At 38.2% G+C, this 22,382-nt stretch overlaps 3 protein-coding genes across 3 annotated transcripts; 1 reads left to right on the top strand and 2 right to left on the bottom strand.

Annotated features, from left to right (window-relative positions):
* Positions 1-5,602: 5,602 nt before the first annotated feature.
* LOC106094993 (uncharacterized) lies at positions 5,603-19,355 on the bottom strand. The gene is made up of 3 exons (XM_059360772.1): positions 19,188-19,355; positions 5,890-6,219; positions 5,603-5,836 (listed from the first exon to the last, which is right to left on the bottom strand). Exons 2-3 carry the CDS (start codon positions 6,190-6,192, stop codon positions 5,654-5,656), a joined length of 486 nt encoding a protein of 161 aa, XP_059216755.1. The 5' UTR covers positions 6,193-6,219; positions 19,188-19,355; the 3' UTR covers positions 5,603-5,653.
* Positions 13,193-13,838, bottom strand: LOC131995684 (uncharacterized). Its single transcript, XM_059364570.1, has 3 exons — positions 13,830-13,838; positions 13,432-13,761; positions 13,193-13,375 (listed from the first exon to the last, which is right to left on the bottom strand). The coding sequence occupies exons 1-3, from the start codon at positions 13,836-13,838 to the stop codon at positions 13,193-13,195; spliced, it is 522 nt and encodes a 173-aa protein (XP_059220553.1).
* Positions 18,806-19,375, top strand: LOC106094992 (uncharacterized). Its single transcript, XM_013262237.2, has 2 exons — positions 18,806-18,949; positions 19,019-19,375. Exons 1-2 carry the CDS (start codon positions 18,899-18,901, stop codon positions 19,373-19,375), a joined length of 408 nt encoding a protein of 135 aa, XP_013117691.2. The 5' UTR covers positions 18,806-18,898.
* The last annotated feature ends 3,007 nt before the right edge of the window (positions 19,376-22,382 follow it).

The following is a 22,382-nucleotide window of genomic DNA, read 5'->3' as shown; positions in this document are numbered from 1 at the left end:
CATATTTACCAATCGGGACAGTATGGGTATCAAACAAAAGATATTTGGAAGCTGAGCACACATCTGTCATAAGAATTTGGCCCAAGGTGTCTATGGGGCCTCCCCAACTCCAAAATCCCTAAAAACGGGAATAAATGTCCAACGTCACAAAATGGGTATCGAATAAAAGTTCTTTGCGAATTGACTACGATATTGGTATGCGCGATTAGGACAGACACTGAGAATGGTCCACCCACTAGATACCCTTCAAAAGGACGTGTAGTTCTTAGGGATATTATGTCAATTAAAGGAAAAGTCTATGATAGTATATCTTGAATCTTATGTTGGTATAAGGACCGTTCCGCAGGACAGTAGATCGCGACAATGAAAGACTCAAATAAATTCTCGTTTGGTTCTTATCGTCGGGGGGAGCGACCCTCACCTCCCAATAAATGCAACGCCAAATTGTCATGTACGATGACCGAGAATATATTGTACTCAAATGAAAGGATGTGTCAGAGGGGGATTGCCCTCCCCCTATCCTGCCCAAAAATAAAAAGGAATTAAAAATAATATATGAATAATATGAAATAATAATGAAGGCCAATCATGATGGAATAGGACAGAAATTTAAGGTCTTTGGTAGTAGAGTACACTTTTTAACCTCAAATTGGGATGGACATAGAAGGACCTGCGGATCTTTAAGAATGTAGTGTCCCAAGTGGTCGCCTTGAAATGTGATTTTGATTGTAGATAACCAATACAAAAAGATTAATTAGTCTGAATTTGAACGAGACCCCCTAGCCCTGAATATCGATAGCCTCCTTCAAAATGCCTGACATTATGGGGCTCAAACAAAGTCGTGCTCTAGCACGATGCTTATATTACTTCAAGGTCCGCCTCTAAACTCCCTTTATATCTCCCTTGCTTACTAAGGCGATAAATAATAGGTATTTGATAGTCGAAAACGAATTTGATATCCAATTTTGAGGCCGAATTTGGGGGTCGTGTCAACCCATAAACTCCTCCTAAACCAATGGCAATTGTGGCTCAAATTAAACAAATTTGAGAGTAGAGCACGGTGCAGATATTTTTTCAGGGCTACGTGGGTTGCCGCCTTCCCTGTATACCAACTGGACATATTTGTGGATTATGGCGAAAGGGGCTCAAATCTGTATTTGTTTCATGGCCAAGTGTTTTAGGGATGCCTCACCTTATAAACTCCCCCTAAACCACTCATATATACCGACTATAGCAATATGTAGCTCCAATGTTGTTTTGGGAGTGGAGTATGAATCTGATATCCACTTTCGGGACAAAGAGTTTGGCTGCTCTAATCCACCATCAAATCCAAGAGAATGAAATAGATCTAACATCCAAAGTTTAATGGGCGAACCCTCCTCTTACCCTATTTTCAAAAACGCCAGATCTCGGAGATGGGTGGGGCGATATAAGCAAAATTTATTTTATAATAATTTAAATACAAATGTTTGTTTGTATAGGGGGCCGCCCACATCCAAAGCCACCATCCAAATGGAATATAAACCAATAATGAAAATATGGGACTCAAAAGAAATTTATTTGACACCAGAGCACGAATCTGATGTATGGGGTTCCGCCTCACCCCCTAAAATACCTCCATGCCGGACTTATTTACCGACCATAGCAATATAAGGCATTAAGGAGAAGAGCATCAATATATTGGGTTGCCCAAAAAGTAATTGCGGATTTTTTAAAAGAAAGTAAATGCATTTTTAATAAAACTTAGAATGAACTTTAATCAAATATACATTTTTACACTTTTTTTCTAAAGCAAGCTAAAAGTAACAGCTGTCAATTACAGAGTCACAAGCTGTGAAATGCAATTACAGAGTCACAAGCTGTGAAAAAATTTGTCAACGCCGACTATATGAAAAATCCGCAATTACTTTTTGGGCAACCCAATATATCAGGTTATAGAATGATTTGGACCGTAATTGGCACAGTTGTTGGAAGTCATAATAAAACACTACATTCGAAATTTCAGCCAAATGGAACAAAAATTATCCGGTTTATGTGGGAGCTATATCAGGTTATAGACCGATGGGCACAGTTGTTGGAAATAATGATAGAACATTATGTGAAAAATTTCACCCAATTCGAACAAAAATTGCGGCTTCAAGGAGCTGAACAAGTCAAATCGGGAGTTCGCTTTATATGGGAGCTTTATTTAAATCTGAATCGATATAGGCCCCAAACAACCTACATCCATATTAAGTATATGTGTAAAATATTAAGCGGCAAGCTTTACACGTTCGACAGCTATCGTGATTTCGACAGACGGCCGTACGGGTGGACGAATGGATGGACCGACAGATGGACGGACGGATGAACGGTCGGACGGACATGGCTGGATCGACTCAGAACGTCGAGACGACCAAGAATATACATACTTTATGGGGTCTTAGACTAATATTTAGAGGCGTTGCAAACGGAATGACAAGATTAGTATGACCCCCATCCTATGGTATATGCCACTGTGTTAAATTTCACAAAATCGAGTAATAAACATGCTATTATTGTTCCAAGAACTTTAATTGGGAGATCTGTCTACATGACAGCTATATCCAAATCTGAGCCGATCTGGGTCAAATAAACTAGGATGTCGAGCGGGCTTACATAACTGCCTGTCCCAAATTTCAGCGAAATCGAACAATAAATGCGCCTATTATGCGCCAAGATCCAAAATCAAGATATCGGTCTATATGGCAGCTATATTTTCAAATCTGGATCGATCAGAGCTAATGTTCCCGAATTGCAGCGAAATCGGACGATAAATGCTACTTTTACGGACCGAAGAACTTAAATCGAGAGATCGGTCATGGCTGCTATATCTAAATCTGCACCGATCTGGACCGTATTGAGCAACGATGTCAAGAGGCCTAACACAACTCAGTGTCCCAATTTTCAGCGAAATCGAATAAAAAATGTGGCTTTAATGGGCTTATGACCTTAAATCGGCAGATCGGTCTACATGTGGGCTATATCACGATATACTCCGATATAGCCTATATTCGAACTTAACCTGCCTAAGGACAAAAAAAAAAACAATTCTGTGCAAAGTTTCAGCTCAATATATTGGGTTTCCCAAAAAGTAATTGTCGATTTTTTAAAAGAAAGTAAATGCAATTTTAATAAAACTTAGAATGAACTTTAATCAAATACACTTTTTTTACGCTTTTTTCTAAAGCAAGCTAAAAGTAACAGCTGATAACTGACAGAAGAAAGAATGCAATTACAGAGTCACAAGTTATGAAAAAATTTGTCAACGCCGACTATATGAAAAATCCGCAATTACTTTTTGGGCAACCCAATATGTATTTCTACAAACTGTAGCGTGATTTCAACAGACAGACGGGCGGTTATGGCTAGACCTTCTTAGATTTTTAGGACGTTCAATAATATATAGGCTCGGAAATGGATATTTCGATGTGTTGCGAATGGAATTAAAATGAATATACCCCCATCCTTCGGCGGTGGCTACAAAAATTCTTATTTAGGGCTGCCTTGGTATTTCTTCTTCTGGGATAAGCCTTAGCATGCTACCATCCAATACGCCCATGCTATTTAGGAAGCCTCTAAGCCACTCCTAGTAATTCCCTGTTTTGCAGGCAAATATTTTAAAACTGCTCGTTGTGGAGTCTCTTTTGCGCCATTCCTCACACATTCGGACATTGCAAATAAGAGCTTGCCTTCTACTGTCTTCTATTGTTCCTCAGTAAGCCTCCTAACTAGTTTCGACTCGTCCACAATGGCCACCTTCATTCTTTTTATACCCACCACCGAAGGATGGGGGTATATTCATTTTGTCATTCCGTTTGCAACACATCGAAATATCCACTTCCGACCCTATAAAGTATATATATTCTTGATCAGCGTAAAAATCTAAGACGATCTAGACATGTCCGTCCGTCTGTCCGTCTGTCTGTTAAAATCACCGATCTTCAAAAATAGAGATATTGAGCTGAAATTTTGCACAGCTTCTTTTTTTGTCCATAAGCAGGTCAAGTTCGAAGATGGGCTATATCGGACTATATCTTGATATAGCCCCCATATAGACTGATCCGCCGATTTAGGGTCTTAGGCCAATAAATGTCACATTTATTATCCAATTTTGCTGAAATTTGGGACAGTGAGTTGTGTTAGGCTCTTCGACATCCTTTGTCAATTTGGCTCAGATCGGTCCAGATTTGGATATAGCTGCCATATAGACCGATCCTCCGATTTAGGGTCTAAGGCCCATAAAAGCCACATTTATGGTTCGATTTCGCTGAAATTTGGGACAGTGAGTTGTCTTAGGCCCTTTGACATGTTTCTTTAATTTGGTCCAGATCGGTTCAGATTTGGATATAGCTGCCATATAGACCGATCCTCCGGTTTAGGGTCTTAGGCCCACAAAAGCCACATTTATTATCCGATTTTGATGAAATTCGGGGCAGTAAATTGTGTAAGGCCCATCGACATCCTTCGTTAATTTGGCTCAGATCGGTCCAGATTTGGATATAGCTGCCATATAGATCGATCCTCCGATTTATGATGTAAGGCCCATAAAAGCCACATTTATTATCCGATTTTGCTGAAATTTGGAACAGTGAGTTGTGTTAGGCCCTTCGATATATTTCTTCAATTTGGTCCAGATCGGTTCAGATTTGGATATAGCTGCCATATAGACCGATCTCTCGATTCAAGGTTTTGGAACCATAAAAGAGGCATTTATTGTCCGATTTAGCCGGACATTGCTTTGTGTAAGGCTCTTCGACATTTTTATGCAACTTGGCCCAAATCGGTCCAGATTTGGATATAGCTGTCATGTAGACCGATATCTCGATTTAAAGTCTTGGCCCCATTAAAGGCGCATTTATAATCGGATTTCACTGAAATTTGACACAGTAACTTATGTTAGGCTTTTCGACATCCGTGTCGTATATAGTTCAGATCGGTTTATTTTTAGATATAGCTAGTGTACTTATTAGTATATGGTCCAAATCGGAACTTATTTTGATATAACTGATATGAGACATAAGGTATGAAATTTTCACCGAACCGAATTTTGATGAAAGATGGTTTACATATATACCCGAGATGGTGGGTATCCAAAGTTCGGCCCGGCCGAACTTAACGCCTTTTTATTTGTTAATTTTAGACATTGGGTTTCCGGCCAATTTTCGGTTTCTGGAATACGGTGTCATTATTGATGTAAGTCGTTGGAACCTCCTATATAAAGTGGTACTTCTACTTGACTTCTTGAGCCCCTATGAGCCTCCATTTTTTTTCCAAAATGTAGAATACGAAGTAAAACACCCACACCATATCCCACCCGGATTGGTCCATAAATAGGAAGAGCCACCATATAATCATCATCAATTATTTAGAATGCAGCTCTGAAGTTATGTACCAATTTTTTTGACACATTTCCAATATCAAAGCTCAAATAAGTCGTGGTTCAAAAGGCAACAGCTAAATAGGCCACCACTTTAAAGATGTTAATTGGCCTCTGATACAATTGAGACTTTCACAATATAAAAGAATGCTTGAGATTTCTTAATTAAGTTGTACCAACATTTATAACTTCCAATGTATAAAACAAACCATATTTTTGTACAAAAAAAAATACCATTACTCATATTCACAATGCTTAAATTTTTCTGCGATGTACACTGGCACTGCTATTGTTGGCAGAATGACCTGTTAGGAATATTTTGAATATATAACTTCGTTTACTTTGCATGCCTAGAACACAGCTAAAATTAACTTCAGGCAAATAGGGTGGAAACATGTCCTCATCATAATGAAAGTCCCTTACAGTTATCAAACGATTCTGTAAGAAAGAAATAAGTGACTTCCTCGATAACTATGTATCTTATTGCATACCTTTCTAAAGGGACACTTATTCGGAAGATCGGGAACAAATTTTCTAACATTTTGCAGAACAGCCAGAAATATGGGACTAATTTTGCCAAAAGAATTTTCCAGATATTGACATCCATCCTTTACAGTGATATTGTATAATGTGGAGCGTTTTCCATTCGAGCGATTGATCACTAACCAATTGATAATGCTAAAATCTTTCAAATCTTTCAAAAATACCAGGGTTCCATTCAATTTCATACGCCCATTACAATCGTTTAAATTCAAGGACATTGTAATTAAATTTGCATCGTATTCATATCTCATCGTATCGGTTTCTATGACAAATGAACGCTAGAGTAATAAAGGAATGCAAAAATTAATAGCAATTCAAGTAAATTGAAACCCCTACAATTTACCCAGGCAATAACACTAGCCAAAACAGAGAATGAGATCATCAATTTTGAAATTATTTCAATTAAAATCATCTAGACACCTTTTCTGCTTGATATTTTAATAAATACTAACGAGGTCGGCATTAATTACAACCGTTTAAATATACGTGTACTCTATTGCAATTATCTGATCATATCTGTATTTAGATTTTTTTAATGTAATTGCCAAACTTCATCCGGCTGCCGAAATCATTATGGCTATAGAACGTATTAGGCTATCAGTTTTTATAGTAACCTAGTCGTTCCGTTGATAACAACTCGAAACAAGAAGTAAAATAGAGAGATCGATTTATATGGGAGCTGTATCGGGCTATAGACCGATTCAGACCATAATAAACACGTATGTTAATGGTAATGAGAGAATCCGTCGTACAAAATTTCAGGCAAATCGGATAATAATTGCGAGCTCTAGAGGCTCAAGAAGATCGGTTTATATGGCAGCTATATCAGGTTATGAACCGAATTGTACTTTATTTCAAATAGTTGTTGGAAGTAACAATAACAAGTAAAAGCGTGCTAAGTTCGGCCGGGCCGAATCTTATATACCCTCCACCATGGATCGCATTTGTCGAGTTGTTTTCCCGGCATCTCTTCTTAGGCTAAAAAGGATATAAGGAAAGAGTTGGTCTGCTATTAAAACGATATCAAGATATGGTCCGGTTCGGACCACACTTAAATTATATGTTGGAGACCTGTGTAAAATGACAGCTAATTAGTATAAGAATTGCGCCCATTGGAGCCCACGAAGTAAAATAGAGAGAACGATTTATATGGGATCTGTATCGGGCTATAGACCGATTTAGAACATAATAAACACGTTTGTTGATGGTCATGAGAGGATACGTCGTACAAAATTTCAGGCATATCGGATAATAATTGCGACCTCTAGAGGCTCAAGAAGTCAAGATCCCAGATCGGTTTATATGACAGCTATATCAGGTTATGAACCGATTTGAACCTTATTTGACACAGTTGTTGAAAGTAAAAATAAAATATGTCATGCAAAATTTCAGCCAAATCGGATAGGAATGGCGCCCTCTAGAAGCTCAAAAAGTCAAATCCCCATATCTGTTTATATGACAGCTATATCAGGTTATGGACCGATTTCAACCATACTTGGCACAGTTGTTGGATATCATGACGAAATACTTCGTGAAAAAACTCATTCAAATCGGATAAGAATTGTGCCTTCTAGAGGCTCAAGAAGTCAAGACCCAAGATCGGTTTATATGGCAGCTATATCAGATTATGAACCGATTTAAACCATACTTGGCACAGTTGTTGGGTATCACAACAAAACACGTCGTGCGAAAGTCGATTTCATTCGGATAAGAATTGCGCCCTCTAGAGGCCCAAGAAGTCAAGACCCAAAATCGGTTTATATGGCAGCTATATCAGGTTATGGACCGATTTGAACCATACTTGACACAGTTGTTGGATATCATAACAAAACACGTCGTGCAAAATTTCATCCCAATCGGATAAGAATTGCGCACTCTAGAGGCTCAAGAAGTCAAGACCCAAGATCTGTTTATATGGCAGCTATATCAGGTTATGGACCGATTTGAATCATACTTGGCACAGTTGTTGGATATCATAACAAAACACGTCGTGCAAAATTTCATTCTGATCGGATAAGAATTGCGCACGCTAGAGGCTTAAGAAATCAAGACCCAAGATCGGTTTATATGGCAGCTATATAAGGTTATGGACCGATTTGAACCATACTTGGCACAGTTGTTGGATATCATAAGAAAACACGTCGTGCAATATTTCATTCCAATCGGATAAGAATTGCGCACTCTAGAGGCTCAAGAATTCAAGACCCTAGATCGGTTTATATGGCAGCTATATCAAAACATGGACCGATATGGCCCATTTACAATACCAACCGACCTACACTAATAAGAAGTATTTGTGCAAAGTTTCAAGCGGCTAGCTTTACTCCTTCTGAAGTTAGCGTGCTTTCGACAGACAGACGGACGGACGGACGGACATGGCTAGATCGACACAAAATGTCGCGACGATCAAGAATATATATACTTTATGGGGTCTCAGACGAATATTTCGAGTAGTTACAAACAGAATGACGAAATTAGTATACCCCCCATCTTATGGTGGAGGGTATAATTAATGTGCAATAGTGCATATGTATTTGCACTGTTAAAAAGTATACATGTATATTTTTAACCATCTTGATATTCTAAGTCGATATAGCCATATCCATTCATCCGTCTATCATGGTAGCGATCGAACGAAAATACAGATATAGACTTGAAACTCTACTACTTGACCTCCTAAAAGCCACAAATTTTGTTCGATCAGACTGATAGTTAGCATATACCCTTTAAAACCCACACATCCCGTCCAGATTGATCCATAAACGGATACAGGCCCCAGTTTAAGCCCCCCACCACCCTCCCTTACAGATTTTACTTTACTTCTTGAGTCATGCCACGATTTGCAATAAATTGTCTCAACCAGTGTCAAAATAAGTAACAAGTAAAGGCGTTCTAAGTTCGGCCGGGCCGAATCGTGGCAACCCACCACATCAATATAAAGTATCTGTGCAAAATTCCAAGCGTCTAGCTGTACGCGTTCGACCGCTGATTTCGACAGACAGACGGACGGTCGGACGGACGGACATGGCTAGACCGACTCTGGATGTCGAAATATATATACTTTATGGGGTCCTAGATCAATATTTCGAGGTGTTAGAAACGAAATGACTAGATTAGTATACCCGCATCCTTTGGTGGTGGGTATAAAAAAGCATTAAGGTCGGCCAGTCCGAAATTGGGATACCCACCAACACGGATATATATATATTAACCACCTTTCGCCATAAGTCGGCGAGAAATATACCATTTATGAACCCATAGCAGCTATATCTAAATATAGTCCGATCTGCACCATACTCAGTAAGGCTATGTAAGGGGCTTAAACAACTCATTGTATCAAATTCATCGTTTAAAAAATTGATCTTTCAAGGGCCTACTAACTTAACTCGGGAGATCGGTTTATGATAGCTACATCGAAATATAGACCAATCTGAACCATATTGAACACGAATATCGAGGGGCCTAACACAGCCCACTGTGTCAAAGTTCAGCGAACTCAAAAGTACTTTTACTGTCCCAAGAACTTAAATCGGGAGATCGGTACATATGGTAGCTATATCCAAATATAGGCCGATCTTGACCATACTTGGTACGAATGTCAAGGGCCAAACAGAACTCATTGCATATTTCAACGAAATTGGTTAATAAACCTTAAATCGGGAGATCGGTATAAATGACAGCTGTATCCAAGTCGATCCCGATCTGGCCCATTTTGAACAGGGATACCGAGGAGCCTAACACAACTCGCTATACCAAATTTCTATAAAATCGGACAATAAATGCATTTATTATGGACCCAAGTCTTTAAATCGAAAGATCGGTCAATATGGTAGCTACATCCTAAACTAAACCAATCTGGGATAAATTAAACAAGGATGCCGAGAAGTCTAACATTATTTACTGTCCCAAACTTTAGCGAAATCGAACAAAAAATGCCCCGTTTAATGGACCCAAGACCTTAAATTTCGACAGACAGACGGACGGACAGACGGACGGACATGGCTAGATCGACATAAAATGTCGCGACGATCAAGAATACAATACTTTGTGGGGTGTCAGACGAATATTTCGAGTAGTAACAAACAGAATGACGAAATTAGTATACCCCCCATCCTATGGATGAGGGTATAATGAAAGGTATTTAAGAGTAGAGTACGAAGTTGGTATACAAATGCCCAAAATGTTACAAAGTTACCCCCCCCCCCCCCACTTTGGGCAATATGGGTATTTAATGAAAGGTGTTTAACAAAAATTTATTCCTTGGTGTCTGAGGGGCCTTCCCAACCCTAAAAGCCTCCTCGCGGCATATTTACCAATTCGGACAATATGGACATAAAATGAAAGGTATTTAAAACTATAGTAAGAATCTGATATAAAAATTTATTCCTTGGTATCTGAGGCGCCTCCCAGACATCATCAACTTGTCTTAGAATTTTATGACGATCAGAAATGTTTCGATGTGTTTCAAATAAAATGAATAAATGAATATACCCCCAATCCTATGATCGTGGTAAAAACATAAAATAGTGTGGATCTGAACGAGTCCCGTTAACCTAAATATCTTGATAGCCACCTTCAAAATGCTTGACATGATAGAGCCAAACAAAATCGTGCTCTAGCACGATGCTGATATTATTTCAGGCACCGCCCCCTAAACTCCCTTCAAACCGGCCATGTTTGCCTACTATGGCAATAAATAATAGGTATTTGATAGTAGAAAACGAATTTGATATCCAATTTTGAGGCGAAGTGTTTGGGGGTCGTCTCACCCATAAACTCCTCCTAAACCAATAGCTCAAACAAGATAAATTTGAGAGTAGATCACCATTCTGATATTTTTTCAGGGCTAAGTGCGGTGGTGGCCGCCCCACCCTACATACTCACAAACTAGACATATTTGAGGATTATGGCATAAAGGGGTATCTGTTTTATAGCCAAGTGTTTCAGGGACGTCTCAACTCATAAACTCCCCCCTAACCATACATATATACCGACTATAGCAATATGTAGGTTAAATGTGGTTTTCGGGAGTAGAATATTAAACTGATATTCACTTTCTGGACAAAGGCTTTGGCAACTGTAATCCACCACCAAAACCAAGAGAATGAAGTAGATCCAACATCATAACTTTAAAGGGCGGACCCTCCTTTTACCCTGTTTTAAAAACGTCAGATCTCGAAGATGGGTGGGGCGACTAAAGCGAACTCAAAAACAGAAATTTGGTATCCTTATCTAGGGTGGAATATATAGAGGGCCGCGCCACCTCCAAAATTCGTCTAATGGAAATATAAACCAATATTTACAATATGGGGCTCAAATGAAAGGTATTTGAGACTAGATCAGGAGAGTGTTATATGGGCGTTCACCTTACCCCCCAAAATACCCCAATATCGGATATATTTACCGATCACAGCAGTATAAGGCTCAAATGAAAGGTATTTGGGAGTAGAGCTCGAAAATGGGGCGAAAAATCTGAAAGGCCGTACCAGGACCCAGGATTTATTTCCTGCCCGTGTCAGTATAGGGCTCGGATAAATAAGTGAGAAGACGCAGCGGAGCGGTCCCTGTCCCGTTAGTAAAGTATATGTATTCTTGATGGTCGTATAAATCGATCAAGCCATGTCCATCTGTCTGTTGAAATCACGCTACGTGCTTTAAAAATTAAGGTAATTTTCTGAAACTTTGCACAGTTTCTTTTTTAGTCCATAGGCAGGTTAAATTCGAAGATGGGCTTGATCGGACTATATATTGATATAGCCCCCATATGGACCGATCTGCCGATTTAAGGTCTTAGGCCTATAAAAACCACATTTAGTTTCCAATTGCGTTGAAATTTGGCAAAATGTTTTGCGTAAAGTTCCTCGACACTCCTTGTACTCAGTATGGACAAGATCGGTCTTTATTTGGGTATAGCAGTTTTATACCTATCTCTCGTTTTAAGGTCTTGGACCCATAAAAGCAGCGTTAATTATCCGATTTTGCTGAAATGTGACACAGTGAGCTATGTTAGGCCTTACGGCATCGGCTTTCAATATAACCCCAATCGGTCCATATTTGAATATATATAGAGCGATACCCCGTTTTAAAGTCTTGGGCCCATAAAAAGGCGCACTAATTACCTGATTTCGCTGAAATTTGGCATAGTAACGTATGTTAGGCTTTTCGGCATCCGTGCCTTTATGGTTCAGATCGGTCTTAATTATCCGATTTTGCTGAAATGTGACACAGTGATTTGTGTTAGGCCCTACGATATCCGCTTTTAATGTGACCCCAATCGGTCCATATTTGAATATAGCTGCCATATAGAGCGATATCCCATTTTAAGGTCTTGGGCCCATAAAAAGGCGCACTAATTACCTGATTTCGCTGAAATTTGGCATAGTGATGTATGTTAGGCTTTTCGACATCCGCGCCTTTAGGGTTCAGATCGGTCTTTATATTGATATAGCTGCTCTAATGACCAATATTCTGTTTTAAGAACTTGAGCAGTGAATTGTATTTATTAGACCACTCGATGTCCGTTCCGAGTTTGGTCCAAATCTGCCCATATTTAAATATAGCTTTAATGGGTTCAAAAATAATGCATTTTTCTCCGGATTATGACGAAAACTGGTTAACATAGTGAGTGGGGAGAGTGGGTTTAGTGAAGCGCTCCCTTAATATCGAACTGCCCAATGAATTAAAACAATTAATGCACAAATTCAGTTTATTTTGTATTTAGTTCAGGTCTAATTTTAAAAAAGTAATGAAAAGTTTAAATAATGGCTGGACACAAGCTAGCGAGATTTACTTAGTTTCTTTTAACACGGCACACAGCGAACGATAGACCGAGCAGCTCAACTCTCGCTCTTTTCACGACTGTTAACGCACTTACACGAGTCTGTCTATGTCCGTGGCGTACATGCTATGTCCTCAATAGGCACAAATCGCTAGACACGCTCCTATAAATGCCTTTTTACTTGTTTTTCTATATGCATGCTGTTGCCGAGACAAGCGATCTCCAGGGATCTTTGCCCTAATTTTGTTTCTATCAACCTCTCTAGAGTCTTCATTATAAAAGATGACAGATTAATAGGACGAAAATTTGTTGCCTTCCTGTGGTAAGATTTCCTGCTTTTGGAATGAAAATGACTTTGTGTCGCTCCATGGAAATTTTATTTTATTATTCTCTAACACATAAAAGAGATTATAAACATGGAATAATTTTTTTTCTGCACGAATTTTCCCATCAGCCAACTTTTCCTTCAATGGTTACAATTTCTTTCTATAAAATAGTTCACTGCTTTTTGAAGCCACATGACCGTTTATGAAGACTTTAAATGCATAACGTTTCTCCGTTATCAGGCCGGCGACACAACTAAAATTAAATTCAGGCATATAGGGTGGAAACATGTCCTCATCGTAATCAAAGTTTCTTATCGTTAACAAACGAATCTGAAATTAAACAAAAATATTTATAACTTTCATATCCAAATCCATTTTCCGATTACCTTTTTCAAGGGACATTTAGATGGTATTTCTGGAATAAATTTTTTAACATTTTTCACGACAACGCCAAAAAACAGATTGGCTTTTCCAAAAGAATTGTCTAGTAGTTTACAGCCTTGGTCAAACGTTACGTTGTATAAAGTTGAGAGTTTGCCATTGGGATTTATATTCACAGACCAGTTAACTACGCTAAAATCGTTTATATCATTGACAAAAGTCGCACTTTCGTTGATTTTCAATCGTTTATTGACTTTATGTAATTGCAAAGATAATTTCATTACATTTGCATCAAATTCATAGCGCATGGTGTCAATTTCAATGACAAATGAACGCTGATTTAAAGATAATAAAAATACCACTATTGATGAAAATCGTATTTCTATTTACAAAAAATACATACCGAACCCATGGCATTATGGATTGCGGCGAGCGATGTAATCACTTTTAAGAACCAATACCCTATCATTGTAAACGAATACTGAGCCCCAAAATCGTATGCTAAAAGAGTTTCTAAAACACCAAGTGGTAATTTCCAGAACTATGTGATTACAAAAATTGATTAGCAAAGTTGTTATACACATTTCTAATTGACTATACTATGTGTTTTTTGTAATAGGCCAGAATACATTTGAACAAGACGATTAAATATAGGCTTTAGTACAACCAGGTTGCATTATGTATACCCTTCATCATGGGTTGCACTCGACATAGGTATCAAAAGGGGTCAGTTCAACCATTCAAGAACTCTTAGGTAATAGCTTCCTGCGCTGTTAGCAAATCTAAAAAATCCGGTACCGTCGTATATAAATGCTACAATTGCACCAAAAGAATCTTCTTCTCTATCTTTCTATATATATAAACATGAATTTGTATTTTTTGTCGGTTTATAAATTTGTTTGTTCCGTGTATACTCAAAAACGGCTGAACCGATTTCTTTTAAATTTTCACAGATTGTGGGGAGTGGTCCGGAAGGAAAAATAGGCTATATAATTTATTAATATTGGTAGGGGGCGGACCCTCCCCCTTACCCTAAAAGCACAACCCCAAAATAAAAGTGAACCGATCGGGATAATATGGGATTCAAATGAAAGGTATTCAATGGTAGACTACGAATTTAATATTAATATTACAAATTGGATCCTCGTAACTGGGGGGCCGCCCGGACCCCAAAACCCACTAAAATAGGTTTATAAGACGATAATGACAATATTGGACTCGAATGAAAGACATTTTGGAGAACATTACGAAAATGGTCAGGCAGGAGGAAACGGCTTTTTATTTTGTTGATATTGCAAGGGGGCGGACCCTACCCCGTTTCCCCAAAAACACCACCTTAAATCAAAAGTACACCGATAGGAACAAATAAAAGGTATTGGGGAGTAGAATACGAATATGGTTTTAAAAATTTGGATGAAGTATGCGAGGGGACGTCCAACCCCAAAAACTCACCCAAACAAACATATTGGACGTAAATATCAATATGGGACTCAAATGAAAGATATTCGGTACAAGACTACGAATATGACATAAAAAATGAGCTCCAAGTAATTGGGGGTCACCATACCCTCAAATGGGAACATAATTCGATCCTAGCTAGATGAGCCTCAAATTAAAGGAATTTGGTAGAAAATTACGTATATGACATTAAACTTTGTGTCCAAGAATCTAAGTGGTACTCTACCACCTAAAGTCGCCCCAATAGTTTATTTGACCCATTACAACAATGGGGGATCAAGTGATAGATTTTTCTAAGCGGAGTGCGTCATTCAAAGTTGTGCTCAAGTGGCAGATGGAGTGAGGCGCCCCCACCAAACGGCTGTATACACCAATTATGACAATATGGGGTTAAATTCAAAGTATAAGGTTGTGAATTGTCTTTATTCTGCTCATATATCTAGTGGACACCTCACCTCAAAACAGTTAATCAATTGTAATGACCTAACAGGACACTGCCGCCGTACCCCCAAAGTTATGATGTTCAGTGTGATAGGAGCAGTTGCAAACCTTAACATCAAGGTGGCCGCTATTTTTAGCTCATCGACATATTAAACGATTCTCAGTGGTAAAGAACTAATTTGACAGTGCATATATTAGGTGCGGTGGCGACAGTTTTTAGTAATTTAACCATGAAAAACTTTTGAACATGAAAATGTTGTCCAGCAGCTCGTTGTTTGGACTTGTGCTGCTGGGCAATTTGCTTTGATTCAAAAAAGACTAACTTATGGCTATTCAACAGGTAGCCATATAATATGTTATAGACAACTACCACATCATGATCAATATTATAGGCGCTAAGCCGCTCCAAGCGAGTAGCAGCACAAACAAAGGAAATCTATAGACTCACAACAATATGTTCAACAAGTAAAAGGGTGCTAAGTTCGGCCGGGCCGAATCTTATATACCCTCCAGATACCCTGCGATCTGTATCGGGCTATAGACAGATTCAGACCATAATAAATACGTATGTTGATGGTCATGAGAGAATCCGTCGTACAAAATTTCAGGCAAATCGGATAATAATTGCGACCTCTAGAGGCTCAAGAAGTCAATATCCCAGATCGGTTTATATGGCAGCTATATCAAGTTATGAACCGATTTGAACCATACATGGCACAGTTGTTGGATATCATAACAAAACATGTCGTGCCAAAATTCATTCAAATCGGATAAGAATTGCGTCCTCTAGAGGCTCAAGAAGTCAAGACCTAATATCGGTTTATATGACAGCTATATCAGGTTATAGGCCGATTTGAACCATACTTAGCACAGTTGTTGGATATTACAACAAAACACGTTGTGCAAAATTTCATTCCAATTGGATAAGAATTGCGCACTCTAGAGGCTCAAGAAGTCAAGACCCAAGATCGGTTTATATGACAGCTATATCAAAACATGGACCGATATGGCCCATTTACAATACCAACCGACCTACACTATTAAGAATTATTTGTGCAAAATTTCAAGCGGCTAGCTTTACTCCTTCGGAAGTTAGCGTGCTTTCGACAGACGGACGGACGGACGGATAGACGGACGGACATGGCTAGATCGACATAAAATGTCACGACGATCAAGAATATATATACTTTATGGGGTCTCAGACGAATATTTCGAGTAGTTACAAACAGAATGACGAAATTAGTATACCCCCATCTTATGGTGGAGGGTATAAAAACAAGTATAAGGGGTCGAAATTTGGGAACCCACCAACATTGATTCTGCTAAAATTTTATACAAAATAAGTTTAGTTAAAGGGCATAATTTTATTGTTTTTGGACTGTACATGGCATAGTTGTTGGAAGTCATAAGAGAACACTATGTGCAAAATTTTAGCTAAATCGGACAAAAATTGCGGCTTGTAAGGACTCAGCTGTTGGAAGTCATAACAGAACACCACGTGCAAAATTTGAACCAAATCCGACGAAATTTGTGGCTTCCAGGGGCTCAAGAAATCAAATCGGGAGATCGTTTTATATTTATATGCCGATTTGGACCGTACTTGAAACATGTGTGTTGAAATTCATAGCAGAACACTATGTGCAAAATTTTAGTCAAATCGGACGTCTTGTGGCTTCCAGGGCCTTAAGAAGTCATATCGGGGAATCGGTTTATATGGGAGCTATATATATAAATCTGAATCGATATGGCCGATTTGTAGTCCCCAATGACCTTCGTCAATATTTAGTATCTGAGCAAAATTTCAAGCGGCTAGCATTACGCGGTCGACCACTATCGCGAGATCAACAGATGGACGGACATGGCTATTTCGAATCAGAATGTCGAGACGATCAAGAATATATATACTTTATGGGGTCTTAGACGAGTATTTCGAGGTGTTACAATTGGAATGACTAGATTAGTATAGTCATTCCAATAGGCAGACGCTCTATCAGCACGGAAAGGATGTGCGGACAGCATTCATGGCTAAGCCGAATCAGCAAGAATTTTTGAGTCTTACCACACATTTAATCACAACCACAGTAGTATTGCAGGATACAGATTCTTTAATAAATTCTATATAAATGTGTACTAGATTAACAATTTCATGCTAGCACCTCAAATACTCAACTGGATTCCACAGAAAACAATACGTCCAGCTATGGACATCGGCACAGGTTTTTGTTAACCGATTCCCATAATATTTCGTATTTTGCTTATTGGAATCAAAAAGAAGAAAAAGGAGGGTGTGGGTTTCTCTATTTGCAAAAATAGAGAAACCCACCCTTTATAAAGGGTGATTTTTTTGAGGTTAGGATTTTCATGCATTAGTATTTGACAGATCACGTGGGATTTCAGACATGGTGTCAAAGAGAAAGATGCTCAGTATGCTTTGACATTTCATCATGAATAGACTTACTAACGAGCAACGCTTGCAAATCATTGAATTTTATTACCAAAATCAGTGTTCGGTTCGAAATGTGTTCAAATTTTGACAAATTTTGTTCAGCGATGAGGCTCATTTCTGGTTGAATGGCTACGTAAATAAGCAAAATTGCCGCATTTGGAGTGAAGAGCAACCAGAAGCCGTTCAAGAACTGCCCATGCATCCCGAAAAATGCACTGTTTGGTGTGGTTTGTACGCTGGTGGAATCATTGGACCGTATTTTTTCAAAGATGCTGTTGGACGCAACGTTACGGTGAATGAACACATTTCGAACCGAACACTGATTTTGGTAATAAAATTCAATGATTTGCAAGCGTTGCTCGTTAGTAAGTCTATTCATGATGAAATGTCAAAGCATACTGAGCATCTTTCTCTTTGACACCATGTCTGAAATCCCACGTGATCTGTCAAATACTAATGCATGAAAATCCTAACCTCAAAAAAATCACCCTTTAGGATGGGACACACAACTGGCCTATCACTGGCTTAGATGTATTCCCATAGTGGCATTGGGTGGATTCATATCCACACTCTTAGTTTCATACAACTTTATCTAAACTAATTTCCTTGGTCGTGGTATTATAGATTCAGCCCTTGCCTTCTTAGTAAGTTGAATGCTAACACAATGAACTTCAGTTCGCGCCAAGTATAGCGGCTTGCAATCGGCTAGATGCGTGATTTTATACCTATCCTTAGTAAGTATTATCTTCAGTCTTCAAGAAACTTGCTTGCTTTTGGCAAATAGATGGATGGACAAACGATAATCGCTTAATTTACTCAAAACATCATGACTATCAATATTTAAACGGGTTACAAACGGAATAACTAAAAGAGTGTGGTCCCTATCTATGGGGAAGGGTATATTAATGATGATTCATATGTGAAATTAAGAATATATATTTTGTTTAATCACGGGCCAGTCTATTTAACAGATCAGATTAAAAAATTATTTGTTTGTGCCAACTTGGAATAATTATTACCTAATGTCATCATAATTCAACTAAGAATAATAAGTCATATATTTTGCAATTCTCCTAAAATGTTTTAGTACCCTCGAACCGCAACTTAAGTTGGTGGCCTTTTCAAAAATGTTTAAGATATTTGTGTTACTTAACATTTTGCAAGCCGTTTATAGTTCGGTGAGTACAAATAGCCAGAAACCTAAAAAGTGATTTTCCTATATTGAAAGATTATCGCATACCATAAAGCGTCCTTTTGTCATTGGCATTGATACATTGCGTTATGAATTTAATACCAATCTTACCAAATCAATGACTCTACAATTATTGGAAAATGGAAGGCGTAACAAAATAAGAGGAAATTTTTCCTATGCTGTTGATCTATATGAGTTCAGTATCATCAGTTGGGCTCACATACTTCGAAACAATGGACAACGTCCCGTTTTGTATAACATCACCATCGATGGTTGTGAATTTCTGGAAAATGCTCTCGGAAAGGCCAATCCTATATTTGGTGGAATTATGAAAAATGTTAGGAATTTTATACCAGAACTACCGCCCAAATGTCCTGTACGAAAGGTTAGTTGGTTTGTCTACGACAATTAAATTGATGAATCGTATATGTGTTTTTTTCTTTTTTCTCAGAACCAAATATTTACCATTAATGATTTCTATTACAACGAGGATATGTTCCCACCCTATCTACCAGATTGTAACTTTAGTTGTTTCTTTGGCCTTGTGTCCAGGAAAACCTATGCCTTTCAGATTTTTCAAACCTCACATTTAAAATCCAAAGTTAACCCAAGATTTCAAAGAAAAAACTCATAGAACTGTGAAAGATGATTTGGAAGTGTTTTGAACGTTTTGAAACAAAAAACATGGATACATTTTTCAATATTCTGTTCAAATAAATGCAACATTTATCACATAAGACATGTTAATTTATAGAAATGGCTCAATCACTAACCTAAGGAGTGTTTAACTAAATCCATTTTAAGTATTCTATCTCTCCCACTCTCGCCTGCTTATCATCAAAACCGGCTCAGATTTTAATAAAGCTCACATATAAAGATACCACCGAGATTCCAATTATAAGGCTGCAATGACTGTGGTTGAGCAAATAAAAGCCCCCATCATGGATTCTGCTAAAATTTTATACAAAATTAATTTAGTTGAAAGGCATAATAATATTATTCTACATATCAAACTTCAGTCAAACCAGCAAAAATTAAAGTTTCTAGGAACCGAACAACGTTTACATGGAAGCTATATCAGGTTATAGACTGATTTGAACCACATTTGCCACAACAGAACACTATGTGCAAAATTTCTGCAAAAGTAAAGTTAATTTGTGATCACTTCCAAAAATTCGAATTTTTTAAGAAATTTCGATTTTCAGTTGGAAAACTCAAAATGTCCATATCTCCTAAACTAAGCGTTGTAGAGCGAAAGTAAGGTTAATTCGTAGTCACTTAGGCTAATTAATCTAAATTCTCTACAATTCTTTGCATTACTTTTCTTTGGTATGGGGATGAAAGTGGATCTGAGCCAGTCTTGTGGGCATTGGCCCGAGTCATATATTTGGTTAAAAAGTTTGACACACTATTAATTTTGTCCCCAACAAATTCAAATGGGGTTCTTTTATTTCAGCAGGGAGTTTGATGGCTTTACGTTGTATGTCGTCCAAAAAGGTTACTGTAGCACACGACTGTCTCTGTCCCTTCTGCTTTTCTTAATAAATTCTATACTGACCTTCATCAATTTTAAAGATTCGCAAAAAGAGAGCGAGCAATAGAACCCACAAGTGTGGGATCTATGTTCAACCACCAAAGAGAGCAGTGAAAGAGGAACGAGACAAAATAAATGCAGAAGGAAGCAGAAGGGAACGAGCGCAGCGGAATGTTCACACACTCGAGCACATATATATATATGTGTATATTAGCTAAACTAATTTGTCGTGTTAGTCCACCTTTGGCCCGCGTTGTGAACAGTCGTATTTTTATACCCTCCACCATACGATGGAGATATACTAATTTCGTCATTCTGTTTTTAACACCTCGCGTCTGAGACATCATAAAGTATATATATTCTTGATCGTAATGTCATTATACCCTCCACCATAGGATGAGGGGTATACTAATTTCGTCATTCTGTTTGTAACTACTCGAAATATTCGTCTAAGACCCCACAAAGTATATATATTCTTGATCGTCGTGACATTTTATGTCGATCTAGCCATGTCCGCCTGTCCGTCCGTCCGTCCTTCCGTCTGTCTGTCGAAAGCACGCTAACTTCCGAAGGAGTAATGCTAGCCGCTTGTAATTTTGCACAAATACTTCTTATTAGTGTAGGTCGGTTGGTATTGTAAATGGGCCATATCGGTCCATGTTTTAATATAGCTGCCATATAAACCGATCTTGGGTCTTAGCTTCTTGAGCCTCTAGAGTGCGCAATTCTTATCCGATTGGGATGAAATTTTGCACGACGTGTTTTGCTATGATATCCAACAACTGTGCCAAGTATGGTTTAAATCGGTTTTTAACCTGATATAGCTGCCTTATAAACCGATCTTGGGTCTTGAATTCTTGAGCCTCTAGAGTGCGCAATTCTTATCCGATTGGAATGAAGTTTTGCACGACGTGTTTTGTTATGATATCCAACAACTATGCCAAGTATGGTTCTAATCGGTCTATAACCTGATATAGCTGTCATATAAACCGATCTTGGGTCTTGACTTCTTGAGCCTCTAGAGTGCGGAATTCTTATCCGATTGGAATGAAGTTTTGCACGACGTGTTTTGTTATGATATCCAACAACTATGCCAAGTATGGTTTAAATTGGTGCATAACCTGATATAGCTGTCATATAAACCGATCTGGGGACTTGACTTCTTGAGCCTCTAGATGTCGCAATTATTATCCGATTTATCCGAAATTTTGTACGACGGATTCTCTCATGACCATTAACATACGTGTTTATTATGGTCTGAATCGGTCTATAGCCCGATACAGCTCCCATATAAATCGATCTCTCTATTTTACTTCATATTCGAATTGGCGGACATTTTACACAGGTCTCCAACATAAATATAATTTAATTGTGGTCCAAACCGGACCATATCTTAATATCGCTCTAATAGCAGAACAAATCTTTTCTTATATCCTTTTTTTTGCCTAAGAAGAGATGCCGGGAAAAGAACTCGACAAATGCGATCCATGGTGGAGGGTATATAAGATTCGGCCCGGCCGAACTTAGCACGCTTTTACTTGTTGAAGGCTGTAGAGTGATTACAACAGACGGACTGACAGACACACGGACATCGTTAAATCATCTTAGAATTTTACGACGATCCTAAATATATACACTTTGTATGGCCGGAATTTGTTTTTCGATGTGTTGCAAACGGAATGGCTAAATAAATATACCTCCTACGGTGGCGGGTATAAAAATAGAAAAAACTTACTAGGCAAATGAAATAAAGCGAAGAGAATGAAAATCAGAAACAAGAACAATGAAACTTGTTTAATAGAAGTTGTGAACCCACATCGAATTTAATTCCGATTAAAACTTTAAACTTAAATTAAAAGTTTTGAACACTGTTTGATGTTAACTG

This window comes from Stomoxys calcitrans, chromosome 1 (assembly GCF_963082655.1).
Source record: "Stomoxys calcitrans chromosome 1, idStoCalc2.1, whole genome shotgun sequence".
NCBI lineage: Eukaryota > Metazoa > Arthropoda > Insecta > Diptera > Muscidae > Stomoxys > Stomoxys calcitrans.
This window is presented reverse-complemented; position numbering and strand designations above follow the sequence as displayed.